Source organism: Engystomops pustulosus, chromosome 5 (genome assembly GCF_040894005.1).
Source record: "Engystomops pustulosus chromosome 5, aEngPut4.maternal, whole genome shotgun sequence".
Classification (NCBI taxonomy): domain Eukaryota; kingdom Metazoa; phylum Chordata; class Amphibia; order Anura; family Leptodactylidae; genus Engystomops; species Engystomops pustulosus.
In genome coordinates this window covers 61260660-61282865 of record NC_092415.1, presented here as the reverse complement: position 1 = coordinate 61282865, position 22206 = coordinate 61260660, and the positions used below count along the sequence as shown (strand labels likewise).

General features: G+C 40.6%; 1 protein-coding gene across 34 annotated transcripts in view; it reads left to right on the top strand.

The window, feature by feature from the left end:
- EPB41L3 (erythrocyte membrane protein band 4.1 like 3) overlaps window positions 1–22206 on the top strand; it is a 144584-nt gene that overhangs the window by 77926 nt on the left and 44452 nt on the right. For all 34 annotated transcript variants that reach the window (XM_072152155.1, XM_072152168.1, XM_072152164.1 and 31 more), the window contains exons 5-9: window positions 2147–2189; window positions 8242–8317; window positions 10713–10931; window positions 16314–16401; window positions 21951–22103. In XM_072152155.1, coding sequence (XP_072008256.1) covers window positions 2147–2189; window positions 8242–8317; window positions 10713–10931; window positions 16314–16401; window positions 21951–22103 — 579 coding nt within the window. The remainder of the gene's footprint in view (window positions 1–2146; window positions 2190–8241; window positions 8318–10712; window positions 10932–16313; window positions 16402–21950; window positions 22104–22206) is intronic.

The window sequence follows — 22206 nt, the reverse complement described above, 5'->3', positions numbered from 1 at the left end:
TGTTATCTCTATACAGCTGAGCTGCAAAAGCTACACAAACCATGGTCGTGTTTGGCGCTGCTATTGGAAGAAAGCAGCAATGTTTTTCAAACTCGGGGGAACCTCTTCAAGGGTAGGATTTCATCAAATTTCAGCATCACTTTTAAGGATTCCCAATGTATCCTTACAACAGATAGCTACAGCTGTATGCCCATACTGTGAAATACATCCTTCTATTCCACCCCTTCCACTTCAAAGCAGTGTCCCAGTTTTCTCCACAGTGAGGTCATTGGGATAAAACCGACAGTTACACCACTGGGTACCTCCCTGAGCACATGCTCAGTGGAGGCTGGAGATGGATGCAGCACAGTTGCATCCGTCCCCCATAGACTCTAATAAACTCCACTGAGCACATACTGTGATCTGCAGCAGAAAGCAGGAGGGAAACATGTGGATAGACCCCAAAACTTATTCAAACTCCTGACCACAACTCTGCTTTCATTTGGGATCCCAGACAGTCCATGTCGCTACAATGATTTTAAAATCTCAAGCCAGCTTTTAAAATTATCCAAATAAGATATAACTTCTAATGCATCAGACCTTAAACTTTTTATTCCATAAATACGACCATTTTCTAACACAAATCCAATCGCAAACCATTAATCGGAAGCAAACCATTTGTTTAATCAGTCAGACCTAGCACATTCTTCTAAAATGTAATGAGACCAACATTGAATTCGGACCCCAAACCAGACAAATATTTACTTACTGTCATTAGTTCAAAGGCCTGTTACACACAGGGTCCTGTTGCTGGCCTATATGAGGACTATACATGTGCTGCTGGACTGTAATGATGCTGACCTTGTGTACCATGCTGCAGCAGTAGTTCTGCTTTTCATGACAATTCTGTCAATGATGCATTAGGGAAGACTTACTTGGCTTAATGTGTTATGAGGTAGTTGAGAGAAAGACTCAGCAGTTCTAAATTTCATCCATTTCTTTGGAAATTCAATAAAACAACATTGAGCAGCGTTAGAGAGGCATACAGGTGGAGGAAGGCCATAGCCGCTTCGTACTCTATATGGGCTTCCCCTTTGCCTAAGACGTTGTGCCTTCAGCGCAAAGTGAATGCCGCCTCACTGCGTCTTTGTTCCTCTCCTCCCCTTCTTGACATTGTTTTTATTAAAATTCAATTAAAACATTGATTTTTAAGACTGCAATCTTTCTATTAACTACTTCATGAATGTTATACTTTTTAACCATCTTACCCCCTGTTGGATTAAAATGCTAAGTTATATACAGTTCCCTGCTCTTATATCCTTTGTGCTAGAGTTCCAATTTCATTTTCACAACAAAAAGCCAAACTTGCTCTAAACTTTGTTACACATTTAAGAATAACAGAATTTTGCTCATTTTTATCTATGACAAAGGTCACGTCTATTATTAACTAGTCATCATTATTTTACCATATTTTACCATTATTTTCTAACAGCCAGATTAGATCAGATTGGAACCAGAAATCTTCTAAGCAGTAGCTGAACAAAATGGACATCAGGCTCTCACGACTAAGAGGGAAATTATATGCAGATGCCCCTCGATATATTATTTATATACCTGGAGTGAGCTTAGCTTTTTAGCCACTGTACACTCATATAGAGGGTCACAACCTGGATACTTGCATAATCTTCTCTTAATAAATAAAATTTTAGATTCTTGTAGACACAGGCTCAAATTTATTATTCAAACTGCTCCTGTTTTTTAGGTGCAGTTTGCACATGTATTTATGGAGTGTTTCCGCCAGTATTGTATCGCAGCTGCACTATCCATGCCACAATACTGTACACCCCAAAGGGGTGTTCCGGTGCACATTCGCACTGTGCAACACATTTATGTCTGAACGTCTGACATAATTGTGGCACACACCCTTTAAACTGAGTGCACCAGTAAAAAAACGGGTGCACTCGGTTTATGCGCCCATCTTCATTAATGTCTCACAATTAATAAATCTGGTCTTTTCAGTATGTTATTTTTTAAATTCAGGTCAATGAAATATTAGAATTAGACAGCAAGGTGATCTGTTTTATTTTGCTATATTCTTTGCATAGAAGATGTGCTGAATGGGCTTAACAGTTTGTGCTGAATCTGTAAATTCTGTCTTCTCTTGTAGAATTGGTTGGATCCCGCTAAAGAAATCAAGAAACAAACCCGAAGTAAGTTATTACAGTAGGAACTTTCTGTAATGTTCAACAACGGCTATTACAATGTTGTGGCATAAGTGTGTGCCGATCATTAAACTCGCTGAAGACCATGAATGAAATAAAGGTAGCAGTGAGAGGACTGCTTAGCCAGGCAGAAGGGAAAGAAATTGAATTTGTTTTAGGGGTGACCGCACAATCACAGGCACACAAATAAATAAAGTGCCCTTAAATGTGTGGTTTTGACTAGAATATCTGCACGTTATTCTTGAGTACCTAATGTTTTATATTTGAAGCCATTCACATGTGATTTAATGTACTTGGTCAAATAATAGCCTTTATTTTGGGAATAACAGATTCCTAAGTGGATGTCATAATGGGTTTAAATGAATGACAATCAAATGTACGAGCACATTGATTTTTTCATATCATAAGATTATTATATATTAAGATTAATCAAATATGCTCTGACAATAGTCGGGCCTCTTGACCATCAGTTATGTAGTGCATCATAAAACCTTTATTTAATAACAACCTGCTTTAAAAACTACAATTTTAAAGTGCAAAAGGTAAAAAGCACTGAAAATCATTAATAATCTGCTACTTTGCCATCAAAATATAGCTGGAGTATGGATGTAGCTGTGAAATATAGAAGGGTAAAGGAGTATTCTTATCTGGGCATTCACATTTAATTAATCAGCCATGTGCATATATTTCTTCAATGGCATATTATTTAAATAATGTTCCTATGTGAATATAATTTCCCAGAAATGTAACCATGTTGTCCCTTAGAAACAAGATAGCTGTCCTTGGATACGACCAACCCCACACTCAGGTAGCAGTGGCTAGACATGCACTATTGAGGCGCCCAGCTACCTGGATTCTGTGGGACATGCAGTAATTTCTGGCCATTTCATATGCAAAAACTATTTGTTTCTTTGTACAATCACTGCATTAGTGGTGGTTGTATCCAAGGATAGCTGTCCTTTGTGTGATTAAATCAAAACCGTATTTGGGAAAGCTGAATGCAGCATTTTCCATGTGTTTAATTTTGTATAAATGTGAATGTTACCCAAGGGCATGTTAATTAGTGATAGATTAGTTGTAGAAGTTTTCTTCATTGTCAAATACAGGTGTGAAGCAAATCTACCACTTATGAAAATAATTTACTTGGCTGATCCAAGCTACTGATTATAAAATGACAATACACAGCTTAATGGCTCTGCATAAAATTATATATGCCTCTGTTTTATTCTGAGCCATAATAGGGCTGCCATAGAAGTTTAGGAACTCCTTCGCAACCTCCATGTGGTTGTATATAGCAGCAGTCCTCTGCTCTCATATTGCAGAGCAGTACTGTATAGAGTTTCACATAGTGCCGTAAGTGGAAGTATCCCTAAGTTTTCCGTTTATTGCTAAAACACACAAACATGCTCAGTCCTTGATGTTACAGAGGGCATGGTGGCTGCAATTTTTTATCTTGGTTATACCTACTGCAAGGAGTCTCTGTTCCCTGCAGAACAACTGTAGGCCCTGTTTGTCCCTAGGTTATGCGTTGGCTCCTTGCATCATATAACTATGATTCTTGGAGTCCTATCCATGGCATAGTATTTGGGCTGTGGATATAGGCCATGGCAGTCCAAATCTGCATCAGAAAGCATGACAGGTGATTTCACACAGATTTTCTAGAGTGTAAACATATCCTAAAAATAAAGCCAAAAAGACCCAGAAAATAAACCTAATGTTAGGCCTGTTGCGCTTGAAAGTGATATGTTGGTCCAATCCCATGGACTCAACACATTGTACAGAAACATGATGCAGGGACTCCCTGTCTGCTGGAACTGTAACAGTTCCTACAACAATGGCACTACATTACAGGTGGCAGAGAGAGAGACTTCTTGTATATTTCTGAATGATGCAGAGACTCCCACCCTGTGCAGTGGGTTCAGCCCATAGTATGGGACCAGTATCATGGTCCATTTCTCTTGGCTAAACATGTTTGTGTGCAGCACCAGCTAGCACCATGGGATGTGTCTTTTTCAGGATTGATGAAATCTGTGCATTAAGTCTTTTTGACCTCTGCTCAAAAAATAAAGGGAAGACTCAAATGACACATCCTAGATATGAATGAAATATTCTCATTGAACTATTTGTTCTGTACAAAGTTGAATGTGCTGACAACAATGAAATAATTTCAACATTAATGAAAATCAAATGTATTAACCAATAGAGGCCTGGATTTGGAGTCACCCACAAAATTAAAGTGGAAAAATACCCTACAGGCTGATCCAACTTTCATGTAATGTCAAAATGAGGCTCAGTATTGTGTGTGGCCTCCACATGCCTGTATGACCTCTCTACAATGCCTCAGCATGTTCTTGATGAGGTTGCGGATGGTCTCCTGCGGAATCTCCTCCCAGAGCTGGACTAAAGCGTCCGCCAACTTCTGGACAGCCTGTGCTTCAATGTGAAGTTGGTGGATGGAGCAAACCAGATGTGCTCAATCGGATTCAGGTCTTGGGAACGGGCGGGACAGTCCATAGCTTCAATGCCTTCATCTTCCAGGAACTGCTGACACACTTCAGCCACATGAGGTCTAACATTGTCCTGAATTAGGAGGAACCCAGGACCAACTGCACCAGCATATGGTCTCACAAGGGGTCTGAGGATCTCATCTCGGTCAGGCTACCTCTGGCGAGCATGTGGAGGGCTGTGCAGCCCTCCAAAGAAATGCCACCCCACACCATTACTTACTCACTGCCAAAGCGGTTATGCCAAAGGATGTTGCAGGAAGTAGTTCACTCTCCATGGTGACTCTGTCACATGTACTTAGTGTGAACCTGCTTTCATCTTTGAAAAGCACAGGGCGCCTGTAGCAAATTTGCCAATTCTGGTGTTCTCAAGCAAATGCCAAGCTTTTTGCACACTGTTGGGCTGTTAGAACAACCCCATCTATGGACGTCAGGCCCTCATACCATCCTCATGGAGTCGGTTTGTAACCGTTTGTGCAGACACGTGCACATTTGGGGCCTGCTGGAGGTCATTTTGCAGAGCTCTGGCAGTGGTCCTCCTGTTACTACTTGCACAGAGGCATAGGTAGCAGTACTGCTGCTGGATTGTTGCCCTCCTACGGCACACTCCAAAGTCTCCTGGTGCACTGGCCTGTCTCCTGGTAGGGAGGTCATACAGGCACGTGAGGCCACACACAATACTGGGCCTCATTTTGTCTTGTTTTATGGACATTGCATCAAAGTAGGTTTAGCCTGTAGTGTTTTTTTCCACTTCAGTTTTATGGGTGAGGTCAAATCCAGGCCTCCTTTGTTTAATAAATTTGATTTCCAGTGATGATTTTTTGTGATTTTGTTGTTGGCACATTCAACTTTGTACAGAACAAAGTATTCAATGAGAATTTTTCTCTTTAAATATTTTTTATTGAGTCATAATTGCAAAGTTACATACATATAGCATTTTCATATTAGACTCATTTTCGAAAATTTTAGCCTTATGACTTTGAAATGCATACAATATAGTAAATAATGGGATAGTAATATCAAAATTGTATAACTTTGTACCTTTACTGCAAATATGTAAGGGCTGAGTGGTGGTAGGGAGAGACTAAGATTATTAATTTGTTATTTGTTATCTCCAGGTATGTTTCAGTGAGATTGTACCAAGGATCCCACATTACATGACTTTATTGTTCGGTTTCTGAGAGCCAGGGTTCTTTCCAGATGGCAATGTTGGGTTAACAATGTTGGGTTAACATTTCATTCTAAATTGGAGGGGGAATGGTTTTTTTTCCAAGCTCTAGCTAGGAGCAGTTTGGCAGCTTGTAAGATATGCCCTACAAGTTTCCTATGTTTTGTAGGGATTTTCCCAATTCCAAGTCCCAGAAGGGCTAGTGCTTTGTCAGGGAGAATACCGTATATACTCGTGTATAAGCCGAGTTTTTCAGCACAAAAAATGTGCTGAAAAACGTCCCCTCGGCTTATACACGAGTCTATAACAAAAAAAAAATTACCCACTTAAAAAAAAATAAACTTAAATTCTCACCCTCCGATGTCAGCGCGGCTCCCCGATGTCGGCGCGACTTACCGATGTCCCCGATGTCAGCGCGTCCCATCTTCTTTCTTCTCCGCGGCTCTTCTTCTTTCTTGTATCTTCCGTCATGGACGCGGCCATGTCTTCTTAGTGGCCGCGCATACTATGACGTCAGCAGCGGCCGCGTCATAGTATGCGCCTGCTAGAAGAAGAGATGGCCGCGTCCATGCCGGAAGAGAGAAGAGGAGCCGCGGAGAAGAAAGAAGACGGGACGCACTGACATCGGGGACATCGGTAAGTCGCGCCGACATCAGGGAGCCGCGCTGACATCGGAGGGTGAGTATATAAGTTTATTTTTTTAAGGGCCGTGGGGGCAGGCTGGCTGTATACTACTAGGGGCTGCTGTATACTACTGTGGGCTGCTGTATACTACTAGGGGCTGCTGTATACTACATGGGGGCTGGCAGGCTGTATACTACTGGGGGCTGGCAGGCTGTATACTACTGGGGGCTGGCAGGCTGTATACTACTGGGGGCTGGCTGGGCTGTATACTACTGGGGGCTGGCTGGGCTGTATACTACTGGGGGCTGGCTGGGCTGTATACTACTGGGGGCTGGCTGGGCTGTATACTACTGGGGGCTGGCTGGGCTGTATACTACTGGGGGAACGGCTCTATACTACTGGGGGCTGGCTGGGCTGTATACTACTGGGGGCTGGCTGGGCTGTATACTACTGGGGGCTGGCAGGCTGTATACTACTGGGGGCTGGCAGGCTGTATACTACTGGGGGGGTTTGACCAATGCATTTCCCACCCTCGGCTTATACTCGAGTCAGTAGTTTTTCCCAGTTTTTGGTGGTAAAATTAGGGGTCTCGGCTTATACTCGGGTCGGCTTATACTCAAGTATATACGGTATTAGTTTCTGTTAAGGTGGACACAGTGTTGAATGTGTCGCTCCAGAATCGTTTAATGATTGGGCATGACCAGAATATATGTGATAAAGTTCCTTTATGCCCGCATTGTCTCCAGCAGGTATCTGGTGTGCTTGGAAATATTTTGGCCAAATGGGCTGGGGTGTAGTACCATCAAGAAAGAATTTTCAGGTGCACCTCCCATAGATTTGCACATTTGGAGGCTTTTGAAGCCCACATAAAGGCTTCTTTCCACTTTATCCACGGGAAGTGCATCCCTAATTCCTGTTCCCATTTTAGTAGGTGTTCATCTGTAATGGGTTCATCTGTAAAGTCTTCTGATAAGGTTGCGTATAAGAATTTTGTAGAGTTGTGGATGCCTTGGGTTTGTTTATATATAATGTTGTATATGCTGTTTGAAATTTGTGGGTTTTGTAGAGAGGTCAATGAGAATGTTTCATTCATTCAGATCTAGGATGTGTCATTAAGTGTTCCCTTTAATTTTTTTTTTTTTTTGAGCAGTGCATATTTTTGCTTGTACCAAAAGATACTATAACCAAACGGTACAGTACCTCACACATTACAGAATGATTTTACTAGTGCTCTGTGTGTCACATTGAGCTCTTGCTATAAGGCAATGTACATCTTCTGACAATGCCTGTTATTCTAGTATTTTCCTCACTGCACCCCCCACCTTCTTCCAGTCCTGTGCACTGGCACAATTATAATTACACCGCTGTTCTGTGTCATATTATCTCCTTTATTTTTAGCTGAAATGTGCCCAGATGTCTCACGCTCTCTGCATCCTTCCCAGCAGCATTCTCACCCATCACTTTTATTTTCCCTCATATCTGGATTGTACTACTTTTTTGTACAGCATAATGACCTTGCATCTTCCCGCACATCCCTGCTGCAGTCCTGATGAAAGTTGTTTGGCAGCATGCTGGGCCTCAAATGATCTCATTCCTGGTGAAATCTAGTGTCTGCAGACATCTCTGTGTTGCTATTCCTCTACTGCGCCCTGACACTGAAGTGGGCCCATTGCTTGCTACATAAGGGTTTCAGCATAAGACTCTAATAAATATGAACATCAGATTATTCATCTTCTTTTTTCAGATGGTTCTTGGCAATTCTCCTTTAATGTGAAATTCTACCCACCTGATCCTTCCCAGCTTTCAGAAGACATAACCAGGTATTTCCAGTATATTTTCTTGAAAGTGCTTTGAGCACAGACATTTGTGTTCACCGTTCAATGCATGTTATATTTAAGTGGCTATAAAATTGGCTTTTATTTTGTCTTTTTTAATTTTTTTTTAAATAAACTCTTAGAAAGTGGATTGTAATGGCCATTGCACAGAACACTTGTCCGTACATTTAGCTATTTCTGGGCATGTACTCAGGATAATGGGTCTTTTAATGAGTTGTCCTAAGATGGCACTAAATCCTTAGGCCCATTAGTGGTGGCATTTGTGCCCATAATGAAAAATTCAACTCTTTACCAAACTTGCAAAAATTCTGTCTATAGTTGCAGTTTATATAGTTTAGGAATCAACACCATATTATCAGACCTTACATTGTAATAGAAGCTGTGTTTATAATACACTTATACATGTTTAACACTCATTTTGGTGCCTTAAAAGTTGGAACAGTTTTTAAAGGACATCTACCACCAGTCAGTCTCCTATGCTTCACAATTATGCAGCTCCCTTTCTCTGTCATGTACATTGAGCAGACAGGGGAAGGGGAGGAAGAATGTATGAGGAGACTGGGACACAGGCACACACAGGCTGCAATTGCCCCTGACCCAGTACTCACCACACGCTGCTGGCAGGGAGCCAGGTGATGTGAATTAAACTTGTATCAATTGCTGAAATCATTCAGAATGCTGACAAAGACTTTTTTTGGTAAATTCCTTCAATTAGAAATTTGTGCCAGCTTTGCAGTGTTCTGCACAGAATATTAAGTGGTCCAATAGAAGTGCAGTGTGTACTTTACAAAACAAGCTCTCACGAGGGTCTGTAAGCAGAAAATAGGGGTTAAAGTTGAAAACATTTTAAACGATTCTTCTTGGTTTTTCCCCTTTTTTTCATATAAAACGTCTTACGGTCTTTTTATCTTTACATATTAGGAGATTTTCAGTGTGCAAGTTAAAATTCATAACACATCTGGATGTTACAGAACCTCTGGTTTATACTTTTTGAGCTTTGCCGGGCAGTAATAACAGTCATGTCACTTGTATGGTTGTTGATACCATGTGATTCAGTTTGAAGATGAGTGTTAGCCTGTACCCCTGATGAAGCCAGTTGACTGGCAAAACATTTTGGGGGGCTAATGGTAGGTTATTTTAATTAGCAGTGTTGTGAAATCTCGTAGTTAGTCAGCGTATACATAATACAGCTATCTAATCCATAGCTACTCAATCGTAGAGGGACTGGCAGAGTGTTACATATGTTATATAGGGTCATGCCAATGATGTTAACCCCATGAGCACAGGGTCAGAGTGTGAATGGAATGTGATTTATCTTATGAGCTTAGCTGCACCAGTACTGTATTATTATAGGGACTTCTAACTACAGTGTGTGTAACATAGTGGGTTTTGTAGAAAAATGTAGAGAACCCATGCCGTGACAGTGGGTCAGTTTTTTTGTGTAAAAAAAGTTTGAAGATATGGCACCACATTAAGAATAACATAGTTCAGATGAGGTTGAGTTTGGCGGATTCCTTTATTAACTTTCATTATATATAGCGAACAAAGAGAAGTGCAGCAGCTATTGTTAAGTTTTCCCCTTTAAATAGCAGAAGGATAACGGAAGGTAAGATTTTGGACATTGATGTCTATAAGGAATGGAAGCCATTCCTTTTTTTGTTTCCATTATGCTCTTTTAATGTGCACAGCAATACCGGAAAACAGCTGACGCGGGTCCGATCAGGTCCTTGACATTGCAAACATTTTATTTCCAAAATATTTTGTATGTTACACGTTTATTCAAGTCCCTAAATTTATAGTAAGTTTTACTTTTTTTTAAGCTTTGCAATTCTATTTCAGAACATGTTCTGTCTTATTTTCATAAACTCTAATTTAGTTCTTCTTCCATTTCTCTTTAAGACAGTACACAATTTCTCTCAGTGTTCTCCTATTCTGCAGTATGTCACCATGGAAAGCAAATAGACTGCTGCAGAGGATCCGGTCAACAGGTTCTGGATTTAGACCGGGATCATTATAGCTCATTTAGTAAAATCTGCAGACAAGATAATTGTGATGTTGCAAATGGCACCCAATCTGCCTCTGGCTTTGAATGTTCGGTAATAGGTAAAATGTTCTGCTGCAGTTTAGTAGGCTGTTTGCATCTTTTTTTTCCTTTTGCATTCAGTATATATGATGAGTAAATGTTCCTATGTATTACACAGATAGAGCTCTATGTTGTGACTCATTGAAGGGGTCCCGAGAGGGGAACACTCTATGATATCAATATGCCTTAATAAAACCTACACAAACTTTATTTAAGTTGCCGTTTGTTACTGCAATTTGACACATATTTCAGTAGGTAGTTTCTATATGATGTAACGTATCTTTTATCCCCATCTAGGTACTATCTGTGCTTACAATTACGGGATGACATTGTATCTGGACGCCTCCCTTGTTCCTTTGTCACTTTGGCTCTCCTGGGATCTTACACTGTGCAGTCAGAACTTGGAGACTATGACCCTGAGGAATATGGCAGCGACTACGTCAGTGAATTTCGCTTTGCGCCAAACCAGACAAAAGAACTGGAAGACAAAGTTGTTGAGCTGCACAAAAGTTATAGGTGAGATGATAACCGTAAAGCAGACATTAACTTTACATTCCAATTAACTCACAGCATAATGAAACTTATGTGGTTTTACTTGACCTTAAGCATGGATATCCAATTCTTAGATCTTCCTTTTGGCCACTAATCATCAGAACAGAAGTGCAACAACTCTCAGCTTATTTATCTAGGGACATCAGCTCATCCGCATTCCCCTGTACCTTGTAGTGTAGCTCAACCTTAGAGACACAATCGCTTCCTTGCATCATATATACATCCATCCATCCATTCAGATATGTCCTTTCTGGCTCACCTTATCCTGAAATGTGGCAGAGATTACCAGTTTCCTATATATGGTTAGTTGCCTGTAAAGGTTTTTACTGATCTATTTTTTGAGGGAATTCTTTAAAAAGGTTTGACACGAACACAAAAGTTTACCAGAGAAGATTCTAATAGGGTCACCTATATTGAACTTACCTGTGGTGTTTAAAGATGTCCTAGGCAAAGCAAAGGGTTCATACAATAATATCGGAAGTATGCAGGACCTGTGACGTCACATAAATTCCAAAATGGGTGACCCTATAACCTTTGTGTATTTACCCTAGTAAACTTTTGTATGAGTGGTCAACCTCGTAAACTGAATTAAAACAAGGGTAAAGGTGGATACATACAATTTTCTTTATTGAATAAAAGCATTACATATAGTAAGTATAATAATGTAAGTAATGATGTGACTACTTAAGTAATGTAAGTATATAAGTAATGTCTAACTTTATACTGGAATCAAGGCCAGGAAGCTTTTTTTTTTTATTTTTTGTTCAATTTATCATAAAAACAAGCAAGGTCAGGAACAAACTCAATTCATTGCCTTAAATGAACTATTTATCTAAATGTTAAAGCAAGGTCAACATTAGAATATTAGTATAAACAAGTACAGTACTTTATCTTGGGGCAGATAGTGAAAGGTCTGCCAGAACTTTTAGTCTGGTATTACACAGCAGCTTTTTACTTGCGTCAATGCGCATGGAATTTTTTTCTTTACTAGTGCAAATGACTACCACGTAATTTAAAATGTTAAAAATTAAAAAGATGCAGGTTTTTTTAAAAAAATGCACAAGGTGCCATATGTAAAAAGCTGAAGCATTGACACTTTAGAAGGAGAAAGCTCCTCAGCCTAATTTGGATTCTTGCCCGTTAAAGGAAACCTACCATGAGGATTCTACTATCAGAAGTAGATCTGATGGTAGATTCCTCCTGCCTGCCTCTGCCCTAATCTGTAATTTAATAACCCTGGAACCTAACCTAATTTGTTAATAAACTTTATTTTAGTAATAAGTAAATTCATTGCAGAGGCTACTGGGGGATATACTAGCCCGGCCAAGCTAAGTCTACTCCACACCCCAGTAGCCTCTGCAATGAATTTACATATTACTAAAATAAAGTTTGTAACAAGTTAGATTAGATTCCAGGATTACACATTAGAGCAGAGGCAGGCAGGAGGACTCTACCATCAGATCTACTTCTGATAGTATATTCCTCATGGTAGGTTTCCTTTAATCTGCTATTGAATTGTTAAATTTTGTTAAACAATAGTACTTGGAATGTATATCATTGCTGGATAGGGTATCGGACCTTGAGCTCTGATGATAAAGGGTCGCTTTTGAATGTGTTAAATTCAGTACAGGCAGTCCCCGGGTTACGTACAAGATAGGGTCCGGAGGTTTGTTCTTAAGTTGAATTTGTATGTAAGTCGAAACTGTATATTTTATAATTGTAGATCCAGACCAAAACATTTTTGGCCCCAGTGACAATTGGAGTTTAAACATTTTTTGCTCTAATGGGACCAAGGATTATCAATACAGCTTCATTACAGACACCTTACAGCTGATCAGTGCAGCCTGGGACTAGAGTAAGGCATTTAGAAAGCTTCACCAGAGGTCAGAGGGGTCTGTCTGTAACTATGAGTTGTCTGTAAGTTGGGTGTCCTTAAGTAGGGGACCGCCTGTACATCAGAATATGGTAGTAATAATACATCTTTATATAGGTACATGCAGGGCCGATTCTAGCTTTTTTGCTGCCTGAGACGAAAACTGAAATGTTGCCCCCCCCCAAAAAAAAATAAAATAAAATAAAATCCTAGCCCTGATCTCCTTCTATATTCAGCCCACTGAATTTACCTTGGGCCTTGGACTGTGTATACGTTCCTATGGAAACACGTGATCGGTAACCAGAACCTGGTGTCTTGCATTAAAACAATACAAAACACCGGGCTCTGATTGCTTACCGCTGCAAAAATTGTGATTATTTTAATTCTTCTACCCCAGAAAGTGACATAGAAGCAGTGATAATTGTCCCCCATAAATTTAAATTGTAATTGCATTAAAAGTACATAGATACTCAACACATTCTATCTGTACATATATATACATACCACTTACTACATATATACAACTTAGGCTATATTCACACTGCCGTTGCCCGCCCGTACCGTACCGTAGCGGGCAACGGCAGTGTACGGGGAGAGGAGGGGGAGGTGAGCGCAGCTCACCCCGCCCCTCTCCATAGCAACCTATGGCGCACGGCGCCGTATTACGGGAAAAGATAGGACATGTCCTATCTTTTTCCCGGGTACGGAACGGTACGGTGCCGCATGTGCGCAGCACCATACCGCTCCCGTAGGGTGCCGTGCGCCCATAGAAGTGTATGGGGGACGTATATCGGCCGTATATACGTCGGCCGTATATACGTCCCCCATACGTTCGTGTGAATGTAGCCTTACTACACTAACATTCCACATTAATACACATTTCTAATCTATACATACATCAGCCATATATATGAAATAAACCACTACTACTCCTATAATGATCATGACTTACATTCTTCTTCAGAGGATCTTGCTGGTACATCAGCAGGTGGTAGATGGAGGGGGCAAAAGAGTAACTGAGGGGGGTCAAATGCGGACTAAAATAAGAAAGCAGGAGGAGCATACACAGCATCACATACAGCAGGCAGCAGCATACACACGCAGCAGCATACACACGCAGCAGCATCACACACAACAGCATCACACTCAACAGCATCACACGCAGCATACACTGCAGGGAGCAGCATCACACGCAGCAGCATCACACAGCAGGGAGCAGCGTACACAACATCACATACAGCAAGCAGCAGCATACATAGCATCATATACAGCATCACACACAGCATCACACACAGCAGGCAGCAGCATACACAGCTTCACATACAGCAGGCAGCAGCGTACATAGCATACACACGCAGCAGCATACACACGCAGCAGCATCACACAGCAGGCAGCCGCATACACAGCATCGCATACAGCAGGCAGCAGCATACACAGCATCACATACAGCAGGCAGCAGCATACATAGCATCATATACAGCAGCACACACAGCATCACACACAGCAGGCAGCAGCATACACATCATCAAACGCCGCCTGCGTCCTCCATAGATCAGCGCTGCAGTGAGGAATCGTGGCAGCGGCAGGCCTGTACTGCTTGTGCGTGATTCGGGCAAGTGCCCAAATCACCTACATCTGTTTTGCCGCCTGCCTCAGGTCTCCGCATCTGCCGCCTGAGGCGAAATTTTCATCTCGCCTCATGGCAGATGCGGCCCTGGGTACATGTACGAATAACATTATACACATAACACATATAATAGAGGCAATGACATGGTCAGATAAAACATTAGTAGTCTACAAGAGCTTCCAATCAATGAATATGCTACCACTAAATAAACATGATAATATACAGCAGCCATGTATTCTGTTCCAGTACAATTCCTATGTTATTATTTGCTGTCAAAAACTTTGGAAACCTGATGGACTTCATTTTATTGTGAGCTCTTTGAAGTTGATTTCATAATACCTATTATTGTTCTGGCAGGAAGAAAAGACATGCTGAGGGGAACAGGACAGTAGTTGTACAATATACAGCTGGCCAGCCTTTACAAAGTATCTGCTTTTGTTTGGAAAAGTGTTGTTCTGTTTTGCTGTGGAACATATTTTCAAACAAATTGCTAGTTAATAAATAGCAGCAATATATTCAGGGGCCAGATGGATACAAACTCTGGAGACAGAATTAGTCCAGGGAAACTGGGAACCACAGGGAAAAGAAGATCCAGGCTGTACATTAGGCAGGGTAGCTATTCTATGTTTTTGTGAATGTATTAAATTTATTGATATTTAAAATATGAAGAGCTTCAAATCTAAAACCTGTTAAAAATAGCATGTTATATCAGAATAAATTCCCTTTTTGGAAGCAGAATATTGCGGTAGAGTGAAAAAGCTTATTAAGTGAGAATAACTTCTTTATTTTGCTATGATGAAGGCTACTTGAGAGTAAACAGAACAAAAAACTGCTGATTATTTGGTGAAAATCCGCCTAATTTCTGCTGAAAACTACATTACACAAAAGTTGTGATTTTTATGCAGCCAATTTTCCAAAGTTGGACATCAAAGGGTGCAATCTGCAGTTATAATGTGGACGAGATTTGCAAAACTTGTATTCACGTTACATATAATGCACAGTTCTTATTTTTCAGATGTTTAGCAGAGGCGCATGTCTGCTCTCCTGAATATTGGGTAAATAAGAACTCCATGGATCATATATAAATATACTGCACAGAGTTCAATCCCCACCATAGTGATTAGTCTGTGACACGGCACTCATCATGGAATAATGGCAAAATGTGCCTCGGTCATATACACAGCACACACAAAACATGAGTTTAATAAATATGTATGTTTCAAAATTTTTGTATCCATTGTTTATTCTATTGTTTGTATAATGTATTCAATTTCTGACTTGCAGTTTTAACTATTTTGAATTTCTCTTATCCCGTTCCATTTTTATATCCGCACATAGCACATACACCCACACACTCACAAACACCTTGGGAAATAGCACAGAAAATTGCTGACTTTTATTTCCTTTTATTGGTTTCCTTGCTTTGTTTGACAATTGTTTTAGAATGTAAGGAGGTCCCTCATTTTGTGTGATATTCACGTCGAGCCGGATACATATAGGTTTTATTTTCTGTCGCCTGGTTTTGGAGCAGTTGTTGACATGTTATGGTGTCAGCGCTGTCACTTGCTCTTAAAGATAGCAGCTTATGTTTATACTCTACAACCACTGTATGTGTCTTCAGCAAATGCTATTTTCAGAGTAACGTAAGCCGTCCAAAAGCTTAAGAATGCTTCTGCATGATTTCGCATGATTGACAAATTCTAGATATCATTCCCTAGCCCGGTTGCTTTCTGGTGAAGAACATGAATTGAGTGAATAATGTCATCTGAATATTCTGCAATTGGATCTCAGCAGTAACAGTTTATTGAGAAAGAAAGGGATTAGCTAATCTATTTCTATTCTGCAGAGGAATGACTCCTGCTGAAGCTGAAATGCACTTCCTGGAAAACGCCAAAAAGCTGTCAATGTATGGAGTTGATCTACATCATGCGAAGGTATAAAGTTATATCTCCCCGACTTCCATCTCTCCTTCTTACCTGTTCTTTTCTTTATGAATCCATCTTATGTTATAATGTGTTGCTTTCTCAAGCTTGTGATCATGATGTGGTACACAAATAAATCATTTACTGACATATATAACACAACTGTGTGAGGTTTGAGAAGGATAGGATGCTTGAACAGCTACTTGTTTGTCTTGGTATATCACCAGTAGTGGAGACACATTTTTGAGTGATAAATGCGGTAGAAATGACAGTAGTTTTGACAGTGTATAGCAGTTTTATTTGTTGCTTGTCAGTTTCCAGGTGGCTTAGACGGCTTCATAAATATGGCACAAGGTGTTAATGTCATTCACTTCATAAATCTGGCGTAAGTTAGGTGAATTCAAAAGTGCAGTGGGTAGGCAAAAGTAAAAAAAAATGGCGCAACTATTGGTGCAAATTGGCTTTGAGCCAGTTGTGCAGCATTTATAGGCCAGGAAATTGCCGTAACTACATTCCTCCCTGAAAGTGATAGGCTGCTCATGCTGTCAGCATAAGTCTACGTTCCTATCGCATTTAATCCCTGTGTTGAAAAGATACTTTGGGAGGATTACTGACATATCCTTGGTATATGTCCTGCTGTTCTGACCCTCCCCCTGAAAGTGGGAGGAGAAGTGAACATTGGCAGCAGGCAGTGATTTTCTTCTGCCAGTGTTCATGTTGTATCCTTAGTTCACTGGATAAACACTCAGCAGAGGCCAGAGATGGATTGCATCCATCCCCCATAGCCCCTAATGGCCTCCACATGGTTTATACTGTGCTCTCCAGCAGGAAGCAGGATGATATAATGGCCAGTGTTTCCTTTTGGATGTTAAATATACTGGGCAGACACAGGCAAAAAGGATGCCTTTGATTTTGTATTAAAACTGCTGACAGACTCCAATAAAGCTTAATCAGCTTCCAAAATATTACACTATTTGTACATTTAGATGGCCGTGTGATGGCCTGGACCGGATCCCAGGAGGATCCCTCTATAAGCAGACGAGTGGCCGTCCGACACCCAGGGGCACATTTACTTACCCGTCCCGTCACGATCCCCAAGGTGCGTTGTCCGACGAGGATTCGGAGCTGCCACGATTCACTAAGATTATGCGCCCGATATCCTGCATGTGTTGCTTCCCCGCTCAGGTCCGCTGAAGTTCACCTTCTTCTTCCTGGTGCATGCAAGTGCATGGCTTGCGACACAATTTTGAATGTGTGCGACGTCCACGCCCCCAATTTTTGTTGCATGAAAGTCGGGTCACCTGCGCCAAAATCAGATTGTGTGCGCCAAAAACCCCAGTTAAATGTGGCGCAAAACGGAAAAAGGCGGGCAACCCGGACCCTTAGTAAATGTGCCCCACTGTGTGCTTACTGCACTGTGATCTTCTAACAAGTTATAATGGTCCAGCCTATTTTATGCTTTCTAAATCACCACTTCATTTTACATATCTTTTGTATGTATGGGGTTAGATTATTCAAATCTAGTAAAAACATTGCTTATAGCAACCAACAACCATTCAGTGTTTACCTTGCCATTTAAATGAAGGCTTTTTTTTTTTGCCAGTCCCTGAGTTATGTATATTGAACTGATAGGAAATGTCGCAGAAGCTAGAATGGATGTGCAGCTTAATCAGGGCTGTTCTGTTGTATTGCTGTATTGATCAGCTGTGGATGATGCAGTCCTGCAGCGCTTCCAATGCGCCACAGGGACAATGATAAGTCAGGGTTATTGTACAGCCAGCATTCCCAGACACATTTTTAGACTTACCGCTGCAGAGCCCATTGCAGTGGAAAATCACTAAAAAAGTCTAAATCTCTACAGATTAATTGAGCCCTTGTTTTATTACCTTATCTTCATCGTTGTGAGTGAACTGCAGAGAAGTGCTAGTGGGGAAAAGAGTATTACTTTCTCTGTCAACCTTTTATTATCTATATAAAGGCTAATTCTATGAATAAATATAGTTTAATCCATCTAGTAAAATGTTTTTATGGTTTCAGAACAAGCAATGCTGTTCTGCCAATGATATTGTCGCTGACTGCCGAGTGATTCAGTAGCTGACACTTTTATCATGTGATGTCATTAAAGGGAATGTGTCGTCAATATTTATTTGACTCCCTTAATTTATATATCCAAATGGATCACTTTTTTATTATGTGTTTTTTTAAACTATTTTCTGTCCAATACAATTATGTCTGTGATTTTGCTGACAAACATATTTTCCTCTAGTGATATTTAATATTTATGATACGTGCCTTGTTTTGCTGCTTTCTCATATCTTCATGTAATTCTAAAGGCTCATGCAAGGGAACACCTTCCCTTTAAAAATGCTGACATGGTTTTACATGGTATTTTTATTTTATTTTCTGTTGGAAATGTTTCTTCTCTATTCTGACACAGAGGACAGTCTTAGAACTCACATGGCTCCCTAGAGGCCTGTCAATATTTCTGGCAAATTGTATTATGTGTCTCAGACAGGATTTAAAGGCTATGGACACCTTTGTGCTAGAGAAATCAATAAACACATATGGTACTAATTTCCTGTAGTAAAATAAGATGCACTTAGCTGTCTTTTGCACTAAGATTTTTTTGTCTTGCTTTCATAAATCATCATTTCCCGAATTGCTGCTTCTTTTTGTAACCCTGGCACAAGGGGAGAGAGGGAGTTGAACGTCTGAATCTTACTTAGGCTACCTGTAGACAAGTCTGTGCAGTATGGGGCTGCAAGGCAAGGAGTCATGGTTAGTTGCTTGTGATCCATGTGTCCTCGAAGTGCAAGTTCCGCTCACGCTCTGATGACACAATAACCCGAGCTGCAAACACTTGGGTAGGAATAGGACTTGAAAAAAATAAGTGAAAATAATTGGAAAAATTGTCTACAAACACCTGTCTATGGAAGGAAGCCAGAAATCTAAAGCTCTACTCCAAGATTTGGTTTCTTAATTAGGGAGCCTCCTTACGATTGACGTACAACCTTATAGAATGTACACATTTCACTCTTAGTTGATTAGTCTGTGTTCTATCATGATTCTCTTCTTATCCTGAGTCAAGGCCTCTGTGAGACTGTTAGAGACGACAACCGAATTCCCAGAAAGTGGGTTCAAGGTTACATATGAAATATTCTGAGCATTACAGAGAGAGTGTACTTCTATATTATTGGAATACAATATATTGGTTATTTATTGTTTGAGAAATAATCAATTTGATTTTGCCATATGCCGTATATACTCGAGAATAAGCCGACCCGAGTATAAGCCGAGACCCCTAATTTTACCACCAAAAACTGGGAAAACATATTGACTCAAGTATAAGCCGAGGGTGGGAAATGCATCGGTCACAGACCCAGCCAAGTATATAGCCAGCCAGCCCCCTATAATATACAGCCTGCCCCCAGTAGTATACAGCCTGACCCAGCCTGCCCCCAGTAGTATACAGCCTGCCCCCAGTAGTATACAGCCACCCCAGCCTGCCCCCAGTTGTATACAGCCACCCCAGCCTGCCCCCAGTTGTATACAGCCACCCCAGCCTGCCCCCAGTAGTATACAGCCACCCCAGCCTGCCCCCAGTAGTATACAGCCACCCCAGCCTGCCCCCAGTAGTATACAGCCACCCCAGCCTGCCCCCCAGTAATATACAGCATGCCCCCAGTAGTATACAGTCAGCCCAGAATTAAAAAAAAAAACAAAAACTATTTACTATTTATTAAAAATGGACCAAAAAAAACCCAAAAAACTATTTACTCACCCTCCGGTGGCCCCGATGCACAGCGCTGCTCCCCCGATGTCATCGCGGCTCCTCTTCTGGCTTCCCGGCTCCTCTTCTTGCTTCCGCGCTGTCTTCTGTCTTCTTTAACATCGCGTTGGGCGCCGCAACTGTTCTCTCCCGTGCGGCGCCTAGTATGACGCGCCGCTGCTGACGTCATACTAGGTGCCGCACGGGAGAAGAACAATGGCGGCGTCCAACTAGATGTTAAAGAAGACAGAAGACTGCACGGAAGCAAGAAGAAGAGCCGGGAAGCCAGAAGAGAAGCCGCAATGACATCGGGGGAGCAGCGCTGCGCATCGGGGCCACCGGAGGGTGAGTAAATAGTTTATTATTTTTTTTTTTGTCCATTTTTAATTATTTTTTTTACAAGTATTGACTCGTGTATAAGCCGAGGGGACGTTTTTCAGCACATTTTTTGTGCTCAAAAACTCGACTTATACACGAGTATATACGGTAATTAAAAAAAAAAGTTATTAATAAATAGTATTACAGTTTAATGCTCATCAGGTGTATGTTATTTTTGTAATGAAAGTTAATATCAAATACACTGCAGAGAATTTAATTACACTTGCGTATTGAGCGTCAGTCTTAAGTTATCAAGCACCCCTCCTCCGCGAGCCTACTGTTTGTCAGATTTGGCCTCCTGGTAAATCCAGAGTTGCGCTTTAAAATGTATTTCCAGCGCATCAGGAGTTACTTTTCCCCAAATGTTTGTAGACCTAAATCGTTATTTTAGGTAAGTAGCATGTTTTACCAGTTGCCATTTATCAAATGCAAATGTTTAAGTCTATGTGCATATGCATTCAGGGAGGATTATCTTCTGGCGCACTGGAAATACATGTCAAAGCACAATTCAAGTAGATTGTGTGAGGCCTAAGAAGAAAACTCCCCAAGATCCAGAATTTTTATTTAAAGGACATCTACCTCCAGGATCAAAGATTGTAAACCAAGCACAATAACATGCTGGTGTGTGTCCCCTCTGGCAGGATCTACTGTTCCTTAAGCTTCCTATGCCCTCATTTTAAGCAAAAAAGGCTTTAAAAACTATGCAAATGAGCCCGAGGGGCTCCAGTCTCCATTAACACCCATGGAACCTCAGGCTCATTTGCACCATTTTAAAAGGTTTTTTTCTTTAAAAAAAAAACTAGGTCATTAGATGCTAAAAGAAGAAAGGATCGTGCCAGAGGGGGCACACACCAGTAGGTCAGTGTGGTTTGTTTACAATTCTTCATCCTGGTGGTAGATATCCTTTAACAAGCTTTGAGTAAGGGCTTCATTTTTTGTGTATTTTTTCATTGATAGCAGTATATGTAACTAATTTTAGAAATTTTGGTTACTCTTTTTTTAGGCAAGGATGGAATAACAACATTTTTGCATTTTTTCCTCTGATTATCATGTAGTGATAAATAACATTTTATGTTTCTTCTATGTGAATGAAGCAATACAAAGGTTGTTGTTTTTATGTCTCGGTACCTATGCAGTGAAAAACATGTTTTCTGGAAATCTTTTTGACTGTTGGGGGATGCTTCAAATTCCGCAAAACTAGTGTTTATTAACCATTGTCAAATGCAATGGAGTTTAACATTCTCATTTTGAACACATAATTAAAAGAGTGGTATTAAATATGTGCGTTTTTTGTAGATTAAAAAAAAAAATTTTTTCTAACTTTTGTTGTATTGCTTGTTGTATATAGAGGGTATTGAGTCTGATGTCTGATCTGTGCATTTTCCAAAAATTCTTAAGAGATTCTTTTTTGCAGGATTCCGAAGGAGTTGAAATTATGCTGGGAGTTTGTGCCAGTGGCCTTTTGATATATAGAGATAGACTACGGATAAATCGGTTTGCTTGGCCAAAGGTTCTGAAAATTTCATACAAAAGGAATAATTTTTACATCAAGATTCGGCCAGGGGAGGTATGCAAATAGTTGAATTGGATATTTTCTTCCTTAGGTTAGATGCACAATTGGATTTGGCAGCCATTTAAATAAGATGTGTTTCGTAATTTTCACTAAGATG